The sequence below is a fragment of the Strigops habroptila genome, chromosome 3, assembly GCF_004027225.2.
Source record: "Strigops habroptila isolate Jane chromosome 3, bStrHab1.2.pri, whole genome shotgun sequence".
NCBI lineage: Eukaryota > Metazoa > Chordata > Aves > Psittaciformes > Psittacidae > Strigops > Strigops habroptila.
Window position 1 is genome coordinate 35,037,676 of NC_044279.2, and position 15,256 is coordinate 35,052,931.

The 15,256-nt window shown below is 36.9% G+C and overlaps 1 protein-coding gene across 13 annotated transcripts in view; it reads left to right on the plus strand.

Annotated features, from left to right (window-relative positions):
- MON2 (MON2 homolog, regulator of endosome-to-Golgi trafficking) overlaps positions 1 to 15,256 on the plus strand; it is a 96,248-nt gene that overhangs the window by 45,433 nt on the left and 35,559 nt on the right. For 9 of the 13 annotated variants that reach the window (XM_030480376.1, XM_030480364.1, XM_030480375.1 and 6 more), the window contains 5 exons: positions 875 to 1,503; positions 6,056 to 6,199; positions 6,738 to 6,755; positions 7,012 to 7,140; positions 8,990 to 9,180. In XM_030480376.1, coding sequence (XP_030336236.1) covers positions 875 to 1,503; positions 6,056 to 6,199; positions 6,738 to 6,755; positions 7,012 to 7,140; positions 8,990 to 9,180 — 1,111 coding nt within the window. The other 4 variants (XM_030480367.1, XM_030480371.1, XM_030480374.1 and 1 more) reach the window with 2 other exon arrangements.

Here is a 15,256-nt window from a genome sequence, read left to right on the forward strand (position 1 = left end):
TGAACATTTATGTTGTACAATTGTATGTAGTAGTATTTTGCAGTAGCTTGGTAAATGACCTAATGTTTAATTTCTATAAGGAGAAAGCAGTAAAGAAACAGGGAATGTATAACTTGCATTACATTAATATAACTTCACCATCCCGTAGTATGCAATTAATATGTCTATAACTAGGAATAAGTTATGTTTTATTTTGGTTATTTGTGGTACAAGATATCAACATATTAGTAGCTATCACGAATATTGGTCATCTGCAGAAATGTAATAGATTTTAAACTATATTAAGCCTGAATTAAAACTGAATAAAAAAATAAACCATTACAGGAGTATTTTAATTATTCAGAACCTGTAATTAGTAACATAGAAAATTGAAAGCTAAATTTAATGAAAGACTCAAACTTCAAAAAAAATGAAATCTTTCTCCACAGTACAATTATCAGGGCATTTTAAAATGAATTATTTATAAATTAATTGCATGACTATACATTTGACTCTTAATTCCTTGTATGTGCTTAAATCAACAGGCATCTGGTATGTATAACAGCTAATCTGTTTCACTATACTGAATTAAGAAAATACGTGTTTCTGATAGGGGGTGGGGTATGTGATTTTTTGCTAGTGAATGCAACATAAATATAGATATATTGTTTCATTCTTCATATTTGTGTGTTTCTCTGGTACATTCATTCTTTCTGGTTATGGTTGAACTGATACATTCTGAAAGTCATTCAAGCCATCACCTAACCTCATGAAATTTCTATGTATTAGAGCAACAAGTACATAAACAGCCTTTTAGAGACAGAGTGGGTGGGAAGAGGATGAAGAAGTCTGTTCCAAGTTGATTTTTTTTTTCCTCCCTCTCTTTTTTAAATAGGAGACTTTTCCCAAGCCTGGGATGTTCTTCTCGATCACATCCAATCAGCAGCACTCAGCAAAAACAATGAAGTTTCCTTGGCTGCTCTGAAAAGCTTCCAGGAGATCTTACAAATTGTTTCTCCTGTCCGAGACTCAGAGAAGCCTGATACACCGCCTGCTATCAATGTTTCTGTACCTGTGGTGGTAGGGACAACAACTGCCACTAGTCTTGGCAGATCATTCATGAGAACTGACTCCATAGGAGAAAGAATAGGAAGATACAATGGATCTGAACCGCCTGTAATAACAGATGAGATTGAAGATTTGAATCTTTGGTGGGCAGCCTGGAACAGCTGGTACAGGATTGGTTCAGAAAGTACAAGGCCTCCAGTTACTTGTGATAAATTGACTTTCATTCCCAGCCAGCCTTTTCTTACAGCTTTAATTCAAATATTCCCGGCTCTTTACCAACACATCAAAACTGGTTTCAGTATGGATGATCTCCAAAAGCTGGGTGTCATTTTGCATGGTGCTGTTTCAGTTCCAATCAGTTCCGATGCTTCCCCTTTCATCCTTCCATCTTACACTGAAGCAGTTTTGACAAGTTTACAGGAAGCAGTGCTTACAGCTTTAGATGTTTTACAAAAGGTAATAACGTGACTTCAAATGCGTGGTAAAAGGTGAACTGCACTGTGTCTCAATTCTTCTTCTCAGAACTGTAGTTTGGTGACAAACACAATTTTTTAAATTGCACAGTGTATTGTATTAGAACAATGCGATCTCCATTCTTGGTGCGACCCAAGTGCTCTGCATTGAAAGGAATGGTATAATCTTTATGAAAGGCACTTTTGCTAGATTACAGAAATACCTTAAGTGTTGTGCTGTGTTTGTAGTCATTTACTTGTCTATCTAAGATTAAAGTGGTGTACTGTTACGAAGGTCTGTACATGGAGATGGGAGAACAGTCCCACAAACAGTATTCCTTACGTTGCCCAGGTGCTACCATAACAAAGTCTAGAAGAATTGTGATCATTAGAACTTTGAGTTCATGCAAAACATGAAGTATAGAAGGCTCTCTGGCAGAGCACCTACCTTCTTGCCTCTGGTTAAGGAGTTAAGGAAAATGCTGCATATCTGCTTAGAAAATTCTTACTATAGAACTCATCCTGAAAGTACACCCTTCATGCAAATGAATCTGTAAACACTAAATTATGGTGCCATCTTTCTGGATAGTTAAAAAAAGAAAAAAGTAGTGCTGCTTTCTTTCTGGAGTTGTAAAATATCTGCTTGCAGAATACACTGTTCATTCAGAAAACTTATTCAAAAGAAGCAAAGTTGATAATGAATGAGATAATGCATTTATATTAAGCACTGCTTTAAAAAAATACAAACCCTGAAACCCCCCAAAACACCTATTTGGGGAAACATCAGAATTAGAACTATCCACATGACCTAACTTCATTCCCTATGAGCTTTCGTATTATGACTGCATTGCTTAACTGCATGGTCATACCTCTCCCCCTCAATAGGATCCTGCCCCATTTAACTCATAGAACACATGGTGCCTACTAGACAAGCAGCAGTTCTGTATGTTGTTTTCTTTTTGCTTAGTGTGGGTTGACTTATCTCATACTTACTTAAACCCCACAAGCAAGGCAGAATCGTTATCTTGCAGTCATTCATTTCATTTATGGGATTAACGAATATTCATGAATGTATTTTGAGAACAGAGGCATAAGATTAGAAGTTTGGTATTAAATCTCAGTTTCGTATGCGGGGATATAAATAACATGAAGTTTTAATGTTTATCTGCTACATTTTCATCCTTTTCCAGTAAGCCATGATCTCTTTGTGGCCTCCACTTTCCAGCAGCTGAGCCCTGCTCAGGTCCTGTTTTCCCCACGTAATCACTCCATCTATTCATCTCATATTTTTCTATTTCTTTGCTGATCTCCTTATCCATGTTAAATTATTTTAGCTGAAGTTCTGTTAAACAGTAACAAAAAAACTCACCATGAGAAACAGGCATCTCCCCTTCCTTCTTGCAATCTAAATGGTTAGCGTGGCAGTTACAGGACTTTGCAAATACAGACTTAGGTAGGAAGGTACCTCAATTTTTACAGTACCTCACAGTATAAAAACCATAGTCCATGGCAATAGCTGCACTGGGAGTTGTTAGATTAATCTGAACAGTTAAAAAATTTGAAGGTTAGTACCAGAATGCTTTAAAACACAAATTTCTGAAACTAAAGTCCTGTGTCAATTTTCACAACAAACAGCAATCTGCAGAGTATTTTATTTTAGGGTTGGTTTGTGGTTTGTTGTTGCCTGACCATTACTTTTGATTTATACATCTCTCTACTTAAGTATGTAAATAAGTGCACTCAATGCAGTAAATAGTACTAAGTTTTAATAAGCGGCTCTTAAAGGTACTTTAAATGTCCTTCGTCACACACTCTGCTAGGCTATTTTTGAGTTTTTCAGCTGCTTATATAAGTTACCTGGTGTCAGAAGCATAAATGTCTTTGAAAAGCAATTCTAGTTAGATGAATTTTCAAAACTAAGTGACTTAATTCTCTGGTTTTTAATATACGGATAATTTTTAGAGTTGAAAATACTCCAGTAGAGTAGAATAGAAAATGCTTCTATTTGTAAATTAAAAATTTTACAAGAGTTTCATAAAGTATTAAGAATAAGAAGCTACTCATGCACGAACTTCAAATAGGAAATAATTATTGCTTTTGTTCACCAGTACAGAACAAGTAGCATCTGAAATTACTTGCCACTGATCCTGAAATGAATAATAATGGTAACAAAAATCTTGGAATTAATGGCAAATATACTTTGAAGTTTGGCCATTATAGATCACAGAATCATTTAGGTTCAAAACCACCTTTTTTAAGATCGTGGACTCCAACCATTAACACTGCCAACTCCACTGCAAAACCCTCAGTGCCACATCTACGTGTCAATTAAATACTTCCAGGGATGGCGACTCAGCCACTTCCCTGGGCAGCCTGTTCCAGTGCTTGCAACCCTTTCAGTGAAGAAATTTTTCCTAATATCCAATCTAAACTTCCCCAAGTACAACTTGAGGGCATTTCCTCTTGTCCTATTGCTTGTTACTTGGGAAAAGAGATCAACACCCACCTCATTACAAACTCCTGTCAGGTGGTTGTAGAGAGCAACAAGGTCTCTCCTAAGCCTCCTTTTCTCCAGGCTGAACAACCCCAGTTCCCTCAGCCACAACTCATAAGGCTGTGCTCCAGACTCATCACCAGTTTCATTGCCCTTCTCTGGCCTGCTCCAGCAACTCACTGTCTCACCTAATTCTGCTGCTCACACGGTACAAGCCAGGATGCCATTGGCCTTCTTGGCCACCCGGGCACACTGCTGGCTCATACCTCGCCAATACCCTGAGGTCCTTTTCCGCCAGGCAGCTTTCCAGCCACTCTTCCCCAAGCCTCTAGCGATGCATGAGGTTGTCGTAGCCCAAATGCAGGACCCAACACTGAGCCTTGTTGAATGTCATGCAATTGGCCACTGCCCATCGATCCAGCCTGTCCACATCCCTCCACAGAGCCTTCCTAGCAGATCAACACTCTGCCCAACTTGGTGTTATCTGCAAACTTACTGAGCGTGCACTTGATATTAAGCAGAACTGGTCCCAGTACTGAGCCCTGGGGTATGTTAAGATAGTCTTCTGTGGGTAGTGTAAGTTGGACCTGTGCAAGTAAGTTGCATCTATACAAAAGTTATCCAGGGGTTTGTGAATGCTCCCTTTCCCTTTCTAAGCCATCTGTTGGTATATAAAATAATTTTTATACTTTTTCTAATAGGTATGTAATCTTGCATTAACCTGTTAAACTTTAGTGCAGTGACTCTAGTGCAGGAGCCTATCAGCTGAAATTTTTTACAGTGTGCAGTACTTTTAGATCAGCAGTTAAGCACCTTCTGCCACACAGATGAGTTTCTAGCATTAAAACATCTTTTCCAGAGTTCAGTACAGTCTTAAACTTGAGCACCAGAAAAGGAGTATGGCTTTTTAGAAGTGCTGCACTATATTCATAATGTCGATAAAGCTTTTTGAGCACTAGACATGTGCTTTGAATTGCAGGAAGCTGAGGTAGAGGGAAAGGCCATTGGTGATTCATGGAGTGCTCTGCTGCAGGTAGTAGATTGCCAAAGGGTGCAGCTAGGTCTGAGGGTGATCTAGCGATGACAGTGCCTGTAGCCTCTGTTGGTTTGCTCCGTCTCATGGCTGGGGACTTGGGATATTTGCAAGCCAATTGACTGCTACAGCTCATAACAGCCCCAGCATGGAGGCTGCACTCAAAACAGCATCGGAGCTGTTAGTACCTTGAGTGAGTTGAGCCACAACTTGTCATGGATGATCTATGGTTGATGAAAAGGGAGTTTGATTTCTCCCCAGAGAAAAATGACCGCACAAGCACAAGGTCTTTTTGTGGAGCAATAAATAGACTGTTTCTTGAGGCTTTGAGAGGAGAGACTTTGGGAGGAAAAGCAAGACATTTAAAATGACAGAAAATAATTGGAGTTACTTCATAGAATCATTGTGTCTGGCTTTGAAAATAAATGCCCTAAGATTGCCTTGGGATTTATATTGCAACAGGAAATCATTAGCCTATGACAACATGATATTTCATTGACATCTTAAAAGTACACCCTTCCTGAAATGTTTTCCATTTTAAAGCAAGATTATGAGTTTCAGCTATACCAAAATCATATAATTCTCATTTTATTTATGTTCCTTTCTGTAAGACACAATTTTAACTACTTACAAAAACCTTGTATGAATTACTTCTGAGATTTAAATGTTCGTTGAAGTAGAACTTAAAGACGTGGCTGAGATCAACAGACAAGACTTATATAAGGCATATTTTGCTGTCATGTCAAAGCAGAATTTGTGAACAGAAGACAGCTTTTATCGGATGGAATGAGATCTCTGTATTTACTAAACTATATATATCCAGGTATCTTGCCACTTATTTGCTTTAATAAAATAATAAAACTTATTTTCCTTAAACTGTTAGAACTATACACTGTCTTTTATACAGCATGCCTTTTGCATAGTCTTATATGGGAATTTTTCTTCAGGAGCTTGTTTTACTGATGCAAATTTTTGAATGTGAAAGCTCAACATAATATATTTAAGCTTTTGTGTTTTCTTCTGGTGTAGGCTATATGTGTGGGCTCAGAAAGTATGCAGATAATGTATCCTGCAATCTTCGACCAGCTGTTGGCCTTTGTAGAGTTTTCCTGCAAGCCCCCACAGTATGGACAGCTGGAAACAAAGCACATTGCAAATGCAAAGTATAATCAGGTAATTAGTTAGAAATCTCACTTGCTTCATTTGGCTGGTGAACCCAATTCGGCTTCAGCTATAGGTTTTTTAGCAAGATGCATTTATTCCATCTGTAAATGTTTGCTGTGCATGTTGTGTAACAAGTTATTAGTATTTTTTACATGCTTTTGTTATCTTCATTTGCTCCCTTTGAATTCTGCTTTGCTTTTATACTTTGTATTCCTTTGTGTAGGAAGAGTCTTGTCTGGACACCAGTCACAGTGAATGTGTCTGAATTTGTCCAGTGAATTAATCTAAAAGAACTTGTCCTACATATAATACCAAATTTAATAGAAAGACACAATAATTTTGAATGGAGAAAATTCCCTCAAGCTGCGAATTTTTTAATTGCACGTGCTGCAAAAAAATGGGATATGTTCCGTAATTCTTTTTATCTGCGTACTCTGCTGTTCACTAAGCATGAGCATCTGATTCAGTGTAATCAAAGAGGTAACTATTATGTATGTATTAATTTTTCTTATTCTGTTTGTCCTGCAACACAATGGAATCACACTAGATACAACTATTTGCACCGGTGAGTTAAATTTCCTTAAAGATTGTCCTAATGTAGTTGTCTTGCCTAGACCGCAACATTTCTCCTACTTAAATGTACTTTACTTCAATGTCAAGTACATTTTCATAGTCAGACTACGTTGTATTTGCTATTTTGTTGCTTGGACCATATTCTTAGCAAACCTTGCATGCATTATACTGAGACTTCAGTGCAAAACATACATTTTTGGTTCCTTTTTTCACATATAGTTCAGTAATTTACTAATTTCTTTTCCTAGGCGGAGTGGGTAGCATTGAATTATGTGCCATTTGCTGAGAGATCACTGGAAGTTGTTGTAGACTTATACCAAAAGACAGCTTGCCATAAAGCTGTGGTAACGGAGAAAGTTCTTCAGAACATTATTAAGGTAAAAGTTTGTCCTGCATATGCTCTGAGTTTAATGATCTTATATTGAAAATAATGAGTTTTATTTTGAGCTGGTGTTGATAAACACTTTCCAGAAGCTTTAAAGCTTTAGTAAACAAATTGATATTTTATGAAGATGAGCAGCAGGTAGTAATTTCTTTTGAAGCTGCAAGGCTATTGATTAGACTATATGAATTGTTCTTTAGCTGGATAACATCAGCATCATTATTTCAGTGTTAAGATAAAAATTTACCAATGTGTTACGCCACAAAATCTTAGTCTTTGAAAACATTACGCACCTGAATCTGATAAGCAGGCCTATTAGTAAATGTGGCATTGAAGACCAATTTCTGTAGAGTGGCATATATGCTTTGGTGATGTGTGCTCTAGTTATTACTTTGATTTTCTCTTCATGACTTAGTGTGTCATTGATGTAGCTGTGAAATGTCATGGGTGCACAAATGTGCCTTTAAGGTGAAATTTGCAAACTTGTAACTTTTTTTGACCTTGTTTCCATTTTAACAGAAACTTTGGTAAATAATAGAAGTAGTAGTAAATGTCTGGAAAAAAATGTGACCTAGCTTTCTTTGTAATGACTTAGCTGATGTCAGGTTGTTCCTCTATAGAAACTCAGAAACCTGAATGTGTTTAAAGTAGTTTTGTGGTATTATTTGGAATCTGTTATGAATTAAATATTTGTATTTTAAAGTTAATGCAGATGTTTTGCACTTCTGTTTTAATGGGATAGGTGAAACTGATAGAAACATTGCTTTTTTCACAGTTGATAATAATGTGATCTCTTGCAGTAGATTAAAATGTTTTTTAAATTATTTTTCATGTCTCTAAAGCCCATGTTTATACTGGAATTAGATTTGACCCCTATGAAAAATAGCAGCAGAAGAAAATATTCTGTTTATCTCCACGGTTAGATCCTAGGTCTCGTTATTTTTGGCAATGGAGAGTTAATTACAGTTTGCTTTCCTCTCTTTGCTTTCTTCAAATCAGCGACTTCACTAAAAGCATTTGGGGGCACATATGTAATGCCCAAAGTTAGTCACTGTATTTGAAATGTAAATTAAATAAATCGTTTTCTGAGATAACTTGGTATTAGGTTCTAGTTAGTTTGACTAACAATGCTAAAAGGAATATATATAGTGTAAATAATACATAGGCTTAATGTTTTTAAACTCATTAATTACTTTCTTTTATAGATATTGAGGCTGGTTTTCTGTCTGAAAGATAAAAGTGTTTTCATCCACTATACATCTGAGTTGTATTGCAGCCTTTATCTTCACTAACTCTTTTTGCCTTTAAACTTCATGCAGTTTTACAGTCAGCAATGACTAGGTGTCTTGCAGTGGTTCTGTATACAGTTCAACTTTTACGTATTAAGAAAAGCTTAAATTTAAATGAGGCTTTTTTTCTTTATTGTGGAAGCACTTGGGATAGCTTTCTAGGAATGTGAGTGAACTGTTCAGAATACACTCATGATAACAAACTGCCTGCAATCTGCTAGATGCTAGGAAGGCCCATTTGTCAGGCTTAGCAGAAATGGTAGATGGCAATACAGAAAAATAAAATTAGCATGTAATTTCATCGTGTAATTGGTAATGAATCAACTCTGACTTCTAACATCATAGTTGGCAGCAGACCTGTGCTGTAGCCAGACAGTATATGGTAAATCATGTTTATAATTATATTTAAAAAAGAGCATCTCATACACCAGCAGAGAACACAGGGATGTGTACTATCATCTCTGACAGTGTCTGCCAAGATCTTCTGCAGACACCTGCCATATTCTTAGATTTGTCTGAGCAACTCTAAATTTTGTTTTGACTTTGATTTTGCAGACACTAAGAATACCTCTTAGTCTGAAATATTCCTGTCCTTCTGAAAGCACATGGAAGCTAGCTGTTTCCTCTCTGCTCAAAGTTCTCTCTATCGGACTACCTGTTGCAAGGCAGCATGCGTCTTCTGGAAAATTTGACAGTATGTGGCCAGAGCTAGCAAATACATTTGAAGACTTTTTGTTCACAAAAAGGTAAACACAATTTCCCTTCTTTATTTTTTTTTCTCCTGGAAAATATATCTTAAGTTATTTGTTCAATAAATGTGTCAGTAGAGTTTAGAAAAAAATAGCCTTATTTTTAGAGATATTTGATATTTGAAAATTAATTTAATGAAGGAAGGAAAAAAGGTAACCAGTCTGTCTACTTCAAAAAAGTACACTTTTAGAAAGTAGTAGGAAAAGCTTCATTCAAAAGGTGAAATTTCAGAGCAAGAGCTCAGTTAACCTCTGAATACAAGCCATAGCCTTTCTGACCAGGCCAAGGAATTCTGTATAGACTCTCAAGGAAGTTACTATAGTTTTGATGAAAAGCTGCTGATGCATAGTCAATTTGTTCCTTTATTCATTTTTAACAAAATTGCAACAATATTTATTTTTTTTTTAATTTAAGGTGAATACTAGAAACTGCAAGTGTTTCTCTTAAGTTCCATCTTGAAATATTCCACTTACTCTGAATTTTGAAATTACTTTTTACATTGCTGTTCACTTAGAAGCCCATAGTTACTTTGCATTTGTTTCTACTCAAGATAATTTGACTGCACCTCAGTAATTAACCAAGCTTTATTTATAATACTTTGTGAAAAGTGTAGCTAAATAGTCAGATTCATAACCAGACAGACAGGCAGATGTGTAAGTACATGCATAATCTCCCAGGAATGGAACACTGTAGATGTTGGCGAGTTGAGAAAGTCCAGAAGTGAAAAATAACAATCAGAGACTTAGACAATCTGATGTATTAGTTTGTTCAACCAAAAGAATGTATCATTAGGAAGCCATGATAAGTCTTCACAATATGGTAAAAGATCACTCCAGAGAAGAATTTTTATTGTCCCTTGACAATGGGTAAAAATGGATTTCAGTATAGTAAAGATTATCTAGGTTAGACATTAAGGAAACCTTTTACTGTATGGAAGGTCAGGTATTGTAGAAGATTGCTTAGGAGCAGTATGGAATTTCCATCTTCTGTGAACATCTGTGGGTAAGGATCTTTTAGGAGTAGTTTAAGTCTATCTAATGGTGTCTGATATTGAAGGACAATGTGGTATATGAAGAAGTTAATTCCCTGATTTTCTGTATGTATGCTGATTTCAGTAACAAATTAATCTTTAATAGAAAACAGTAGGGTTCTGTACCTACCACTAATAAGCTGTGTATTTGTGTGCGTATAGCTTTCGAAAACACAAAAATCAGCAACCAAACACAGCTGTATTTACTAATGGTAAGTAAATAGCAGCTTGCCCAAAACAGACAAAAAATAAATACCAAAGAAACTTAATTTTAGAGGCACACCCGTTAGTGAAAATGTTTGTAATAATGAATGACTTTGGAATTTCATCAATGGGGTTACACAACAACTGAATGAAAAACTTTTCTCTTTTTTTTGCATTTACTTCAAAGAAGTATTATTAAATAGGAGGAATTTAAAACAAAAAAGCTCATCAAGACTACTTAAAAGACACTTTAATTGTCCACGCTTTTGTTTGGTGCTTCACTATTTCTTCCATTTAAAATAATCTTTGCAGGATCTTGTTTGGTTTTGTTTTTAGCTGCTGTTAGGAGTCCTGCTGCCATTCTGAGACAGGCAGTCCAGGTCAATTAACACCCTTTAATCAATAAAGCAAAGGTTTTTCAGGTTATTGTAGAAGAATGTATGTTCGTGTAGAAGTTACTTGGGGAATGTGTACTACTATTATTCCTAAATATCTGCAAAATAGATGAAACGTATCCATTTTGCATGTTATTAGCTGACCCACACTGGCACTGCCACAGTTTTTGGGTATTAATCGCTTATAAATCCAGGGAAGTAAGATAATCACAGATCTTCAATGTAATTCAGGATAATCCACTATCATCTGCCTGACCTTTTTGGCCAAATATGTTGTCTGTTTTTCTTAATTCACAGTGAGTGATTTACGCTTTTCTTAAAAGTTGTTCCAACCATACAGATTTCATCTTAATGTGTTGCTTGCTAGAAACAATCACTGTTGCCGTTAATTCTAATAGCTTTTGCCAGCTGTCATACATGAGCAAATGTTTTCTGGAGGTAAAGGAAAAATAGTACTCCTGTGAATATTTATAATGCCCTAAAACTTGTCTGTCTACACTTAAGTCTGGTTTTGCCTCTTTAGAGACCAGAGTGTATTCTATAATTTTACATTCAAAATGTGTTTGTAGGGATCAGTACTTTCATCAGAATTCAAGATGTTCTCAGAAAATTTATATGAAACTTTCTTGTTCTCTCACTTAGAAGCTTTAAGGTTCAAAAGAATTTAAAATATTAAAAATAGGCTGGTGGTTTCTAGAACCATATGGCTACAGCAGGATGATTTGGCCTGTTACTAGAATTAATGGCCATTATCATTACTCTTTCTTGGCTTGTTACGAGTAGATTATTTTTGCTGATATAGTTGTATGTTGTATGGCTAATGAATGTATGGTTTGGGTTTGGTTGGGGTTTTTTGCACCCCCAAATGTCCATCTTTTTCTAAATATCAGTCTTCTCAAGCGCATGGTTCTCCTACTTACAGTTAGGGCCCTATCCTTTAGTAGCTTTAGGATAGGCAGCCTTTCTGTTCCCTCTACCAGCCTGAGCTTTGTGGCCTAAAAAAAGTTAGAGCTAAGAAGGGCATACATATGCCTCATGCCGGTAGTCAGGACAATTAGTAATAGCAGTCATTTCTCCTTTTCTTCATCCTCTTCCTCCTCCTCCCCGCAATGCTCCTGAAGCGTGTGTGTCTCTCTGATGCAAGGAGGGCTCTAGAGATAGCTGTGGAAGTTCCCCACGTTGAGGTAATTCTCATCTGATTTCCTTTGGTTAAGTCCTTCTGCACTAATATGCAAGATGCTGTGAAACTAGCCTTGGCAAATAGGACAACCTCTCCCTTTTGTGTTAAAATTTACTAAATTTTGTCTTTCAGTGGGTTGTAATTGCAGCCGTCAGTATCTTACACTGGTAATTGTTCTAAGTAAACTGAATCTATTCACTATTTTGAAAGTAATAGCTAAAATATATTGCTGAGTTGAGGTGCATGTCAACCTTCAGATTATAGGAGAAGGCAGTGGGAATGTACTTGCCAACTGTCCATGTTGGTCCTTTATTTTGGGCCAACTAGGTGGTATAAAAAGTTGGGGTTTCGGTGTGTTCCCTGATTTATTTGTATTAATGATGAGTTATGATTTTTAAAGCATTTGATGGTACTTGTATTTTTGTCTGTATCACCAAAATCAAATCACTAAGCCACAGATGAGAAGATGAGAGCCCCCTCTGCTCTTAGATTAGGGACTTGTAAATTTGACTTAGTTTTAGTGACCCTGCTGGCCATAGCTGTGGCTTACTGTGACCATGAGTCAGTCATCCCTGGTGGCTTTCCAACTTGCAAATAGGCCATGCAGGACCAGGGGTTTATTGAGTCAGGTGCAGAAGCAGACCAGTCTGGCTGCTCTGCTGAAGGTCAGCGTGGATTGAAATGGTTCTGTAGCGTGAAGAATTTGGAAAACGCGATTCAGAGACACCTCAAGAGGCTATCGGTGAGACAGAGTAACAGCATTACTGCATTATCTGGAACTTTACCCTTATCCAACATGTCACCCCTTGTGACAAGAATACAATTCAGTTACACCTGAATACAGTTAGAACTGAAAATTTACTTTCTTATGCTGGCATTCTGTAATTTTTCCTAAGCTCTCTGCTTCAAGGAAACTGAAATGTTTTGTCACAAAGAAAGTTACTTTTTCTCCTTCACTCCTATATATCTTTTCATACTCCACACTTCTCACTATTTAATATTCCCCATGTTCCGTGCTATTATCTGTCCAGGCTTCATGCAAAGCTAGGTAAGTATCTTCCTTTTGTATCTGCTTTTCAAACCCTTATTCTTCAAAGCTGAATTAGCACTGCTGGGATGGTTCTAAATGTGCAACATCTGCATATCTGTAAAACTTTCTAATGTCTGATTACAGTCAGTCCTCTGAGCAACACTGCATAACAGATTTGGCTAGTTTTTCCCTTTGGCTTTGTTCATTAAAATAGCCCAGCACATATTGTCTCATTTTTGTATGCACATTCTCCAAGTCTCTACCTGGCTGAGGATAGAGTAGAAAGATAAAGCTATTTCACTAATTTCACTAAATTTTTTATCAACATTTTAAACATTTTTCAGTCTAACTCACAATTCTAATCACTGTGGGCCTAAAAATTGCATGTGTAGATAGTCTAATATTGCTTCCACCAGCGAAACTGGGTTGGCACTGGTCAGGCAAGAGGTCGCTGTGGTTAGAACTCTGTGGTTAGAAGCTCTGTGAATCTCTTGTGTTCTAAATAGTGAACCTCCTCTGCATGGTCTTGCCTCTGTCTTTTGGACAGGAACAGGATTTCAAGACAGTTATGGGGCTGTATGAGAGGAGGTGCCCATTTATGTTTAAAAAGCACAAAGCACAGCAGAAATGATCTCTGTAGCTTTGTACCTCAAAAAAGTTCAAATACAGTAAAGAGAGCCCAGGTAATGAAAATGTTACTGCCATAGAGCGTTCACAACTTCCAAGCAATAAGAAGTTTCAGCCTTTTTTTTTTCTTTTTTTTTTCTTTTTCCTTTCTTAAAGCAAGCTACAGCTGAGCAGGCTCAATAATCTCGATTTTTATTATAAATCAAAATGACATTTAAAAATTAATATATTTCATGTAACTTAATTTGCATAAAATTGTCTTCTAGTAAGAGGCTGGTCTGTTTATTATTTCATATCATTCTTCTTTCCCAGAGGCTTTTATGGAAGCATGTCAAGCCATTATATAAAATAAAATTCAACAAATGTGTGTGTATATATAATTTACTAGAGCAGAAGTCTGTGCTCACATGAGGGAATTAAATCAATACTCTCCAAAAAGATGCTTCAGAGCAGAGTGCTGCTGTGCACAGCAGGGCTCTGGGTGGCTGTTAGCTCTTTGTTGTTAGGCTCTAAAGCCCTCCCTAGACATTGGGCAGCGGCTGGGAGCCCCTGTACCTAGGAAAGCCTGCACATAGCAACACACTGCATCATTCTGCTCCTTATCTTCCCCAGCTCTTGACCCTTCTGGTACAGTGTGGCTGTATGGCATCTGACCAGCAAAGCTTTTGGTCTCTAGATAGATATTTCATGTAGACACCTTAAAAAATTATTTACTTGGGAGTAATTTGCTACATCGACAAGTATGTAGCATGATCTGTAGCATATGTGGCAGATCAGATAGGGATGACTGGACAGAAAGGTCTTAACACCTCTTTAAAGTAAACTTCAGCTCAGAAAGACAGTCAGTTGTAAATTAGGAAGTGTCAGAATGAAAGCTTCCCATGTATTTCAATGTGACCTGCCTTTGTGTGTATCATAATGGTTTACTAAAAACTTTGCATAGATAACTTCATGTGTTACAAAAGGTATTGACTGAACAGCTACTTCATATTTTGCTCTTTGTTTTCAACAAGTAACTCCAAACTCCTCATTGCCTAACACACAAACCAATAATAAATACAGTATTTCATATTTTCTTCTTTGGGTTTTTCTAGTCATACATATAACACTTGAGTGACAGTTGTGAAGTTAGCTACATAAAGTCTCTGAGGAAGGGAGATATATTTATTTTTTAAGCAGGAACATTGATACATACTGTCATAATTGTCAAAACTGAAAATCAGTTGTAGGTGTGCAGAATGAACTTCAGGTGTCTCATGCTAAGCACCCAGAAAACGGGGGCGAAAAGCCTATCTTGGAAAAATCCTGTTTGACTTGGTCAGCAACACATAGGAGCAATGGGAAAAACAAACCAAAACAAACAAAACAAAACTGTTAGCTAAACTAACCAGTTTTGAATGAGATTTAGAAGCCTCCAAAGTTTTTAAACCTTTCATTACAATTGGCAGTGGGATGGAGAAGATCGGCCCAGATGACTGCCTGTCCTGGGTTCAGCTATAGCAGTCAAATTCGTGAAGCGTTCCATATTTTTCCGTAGTTAGTCCAGTATATAAACCGGGGGGAGTTACCTGGAAGGCCCAGATCACTGCTGGGGTCGGGCTGGGTG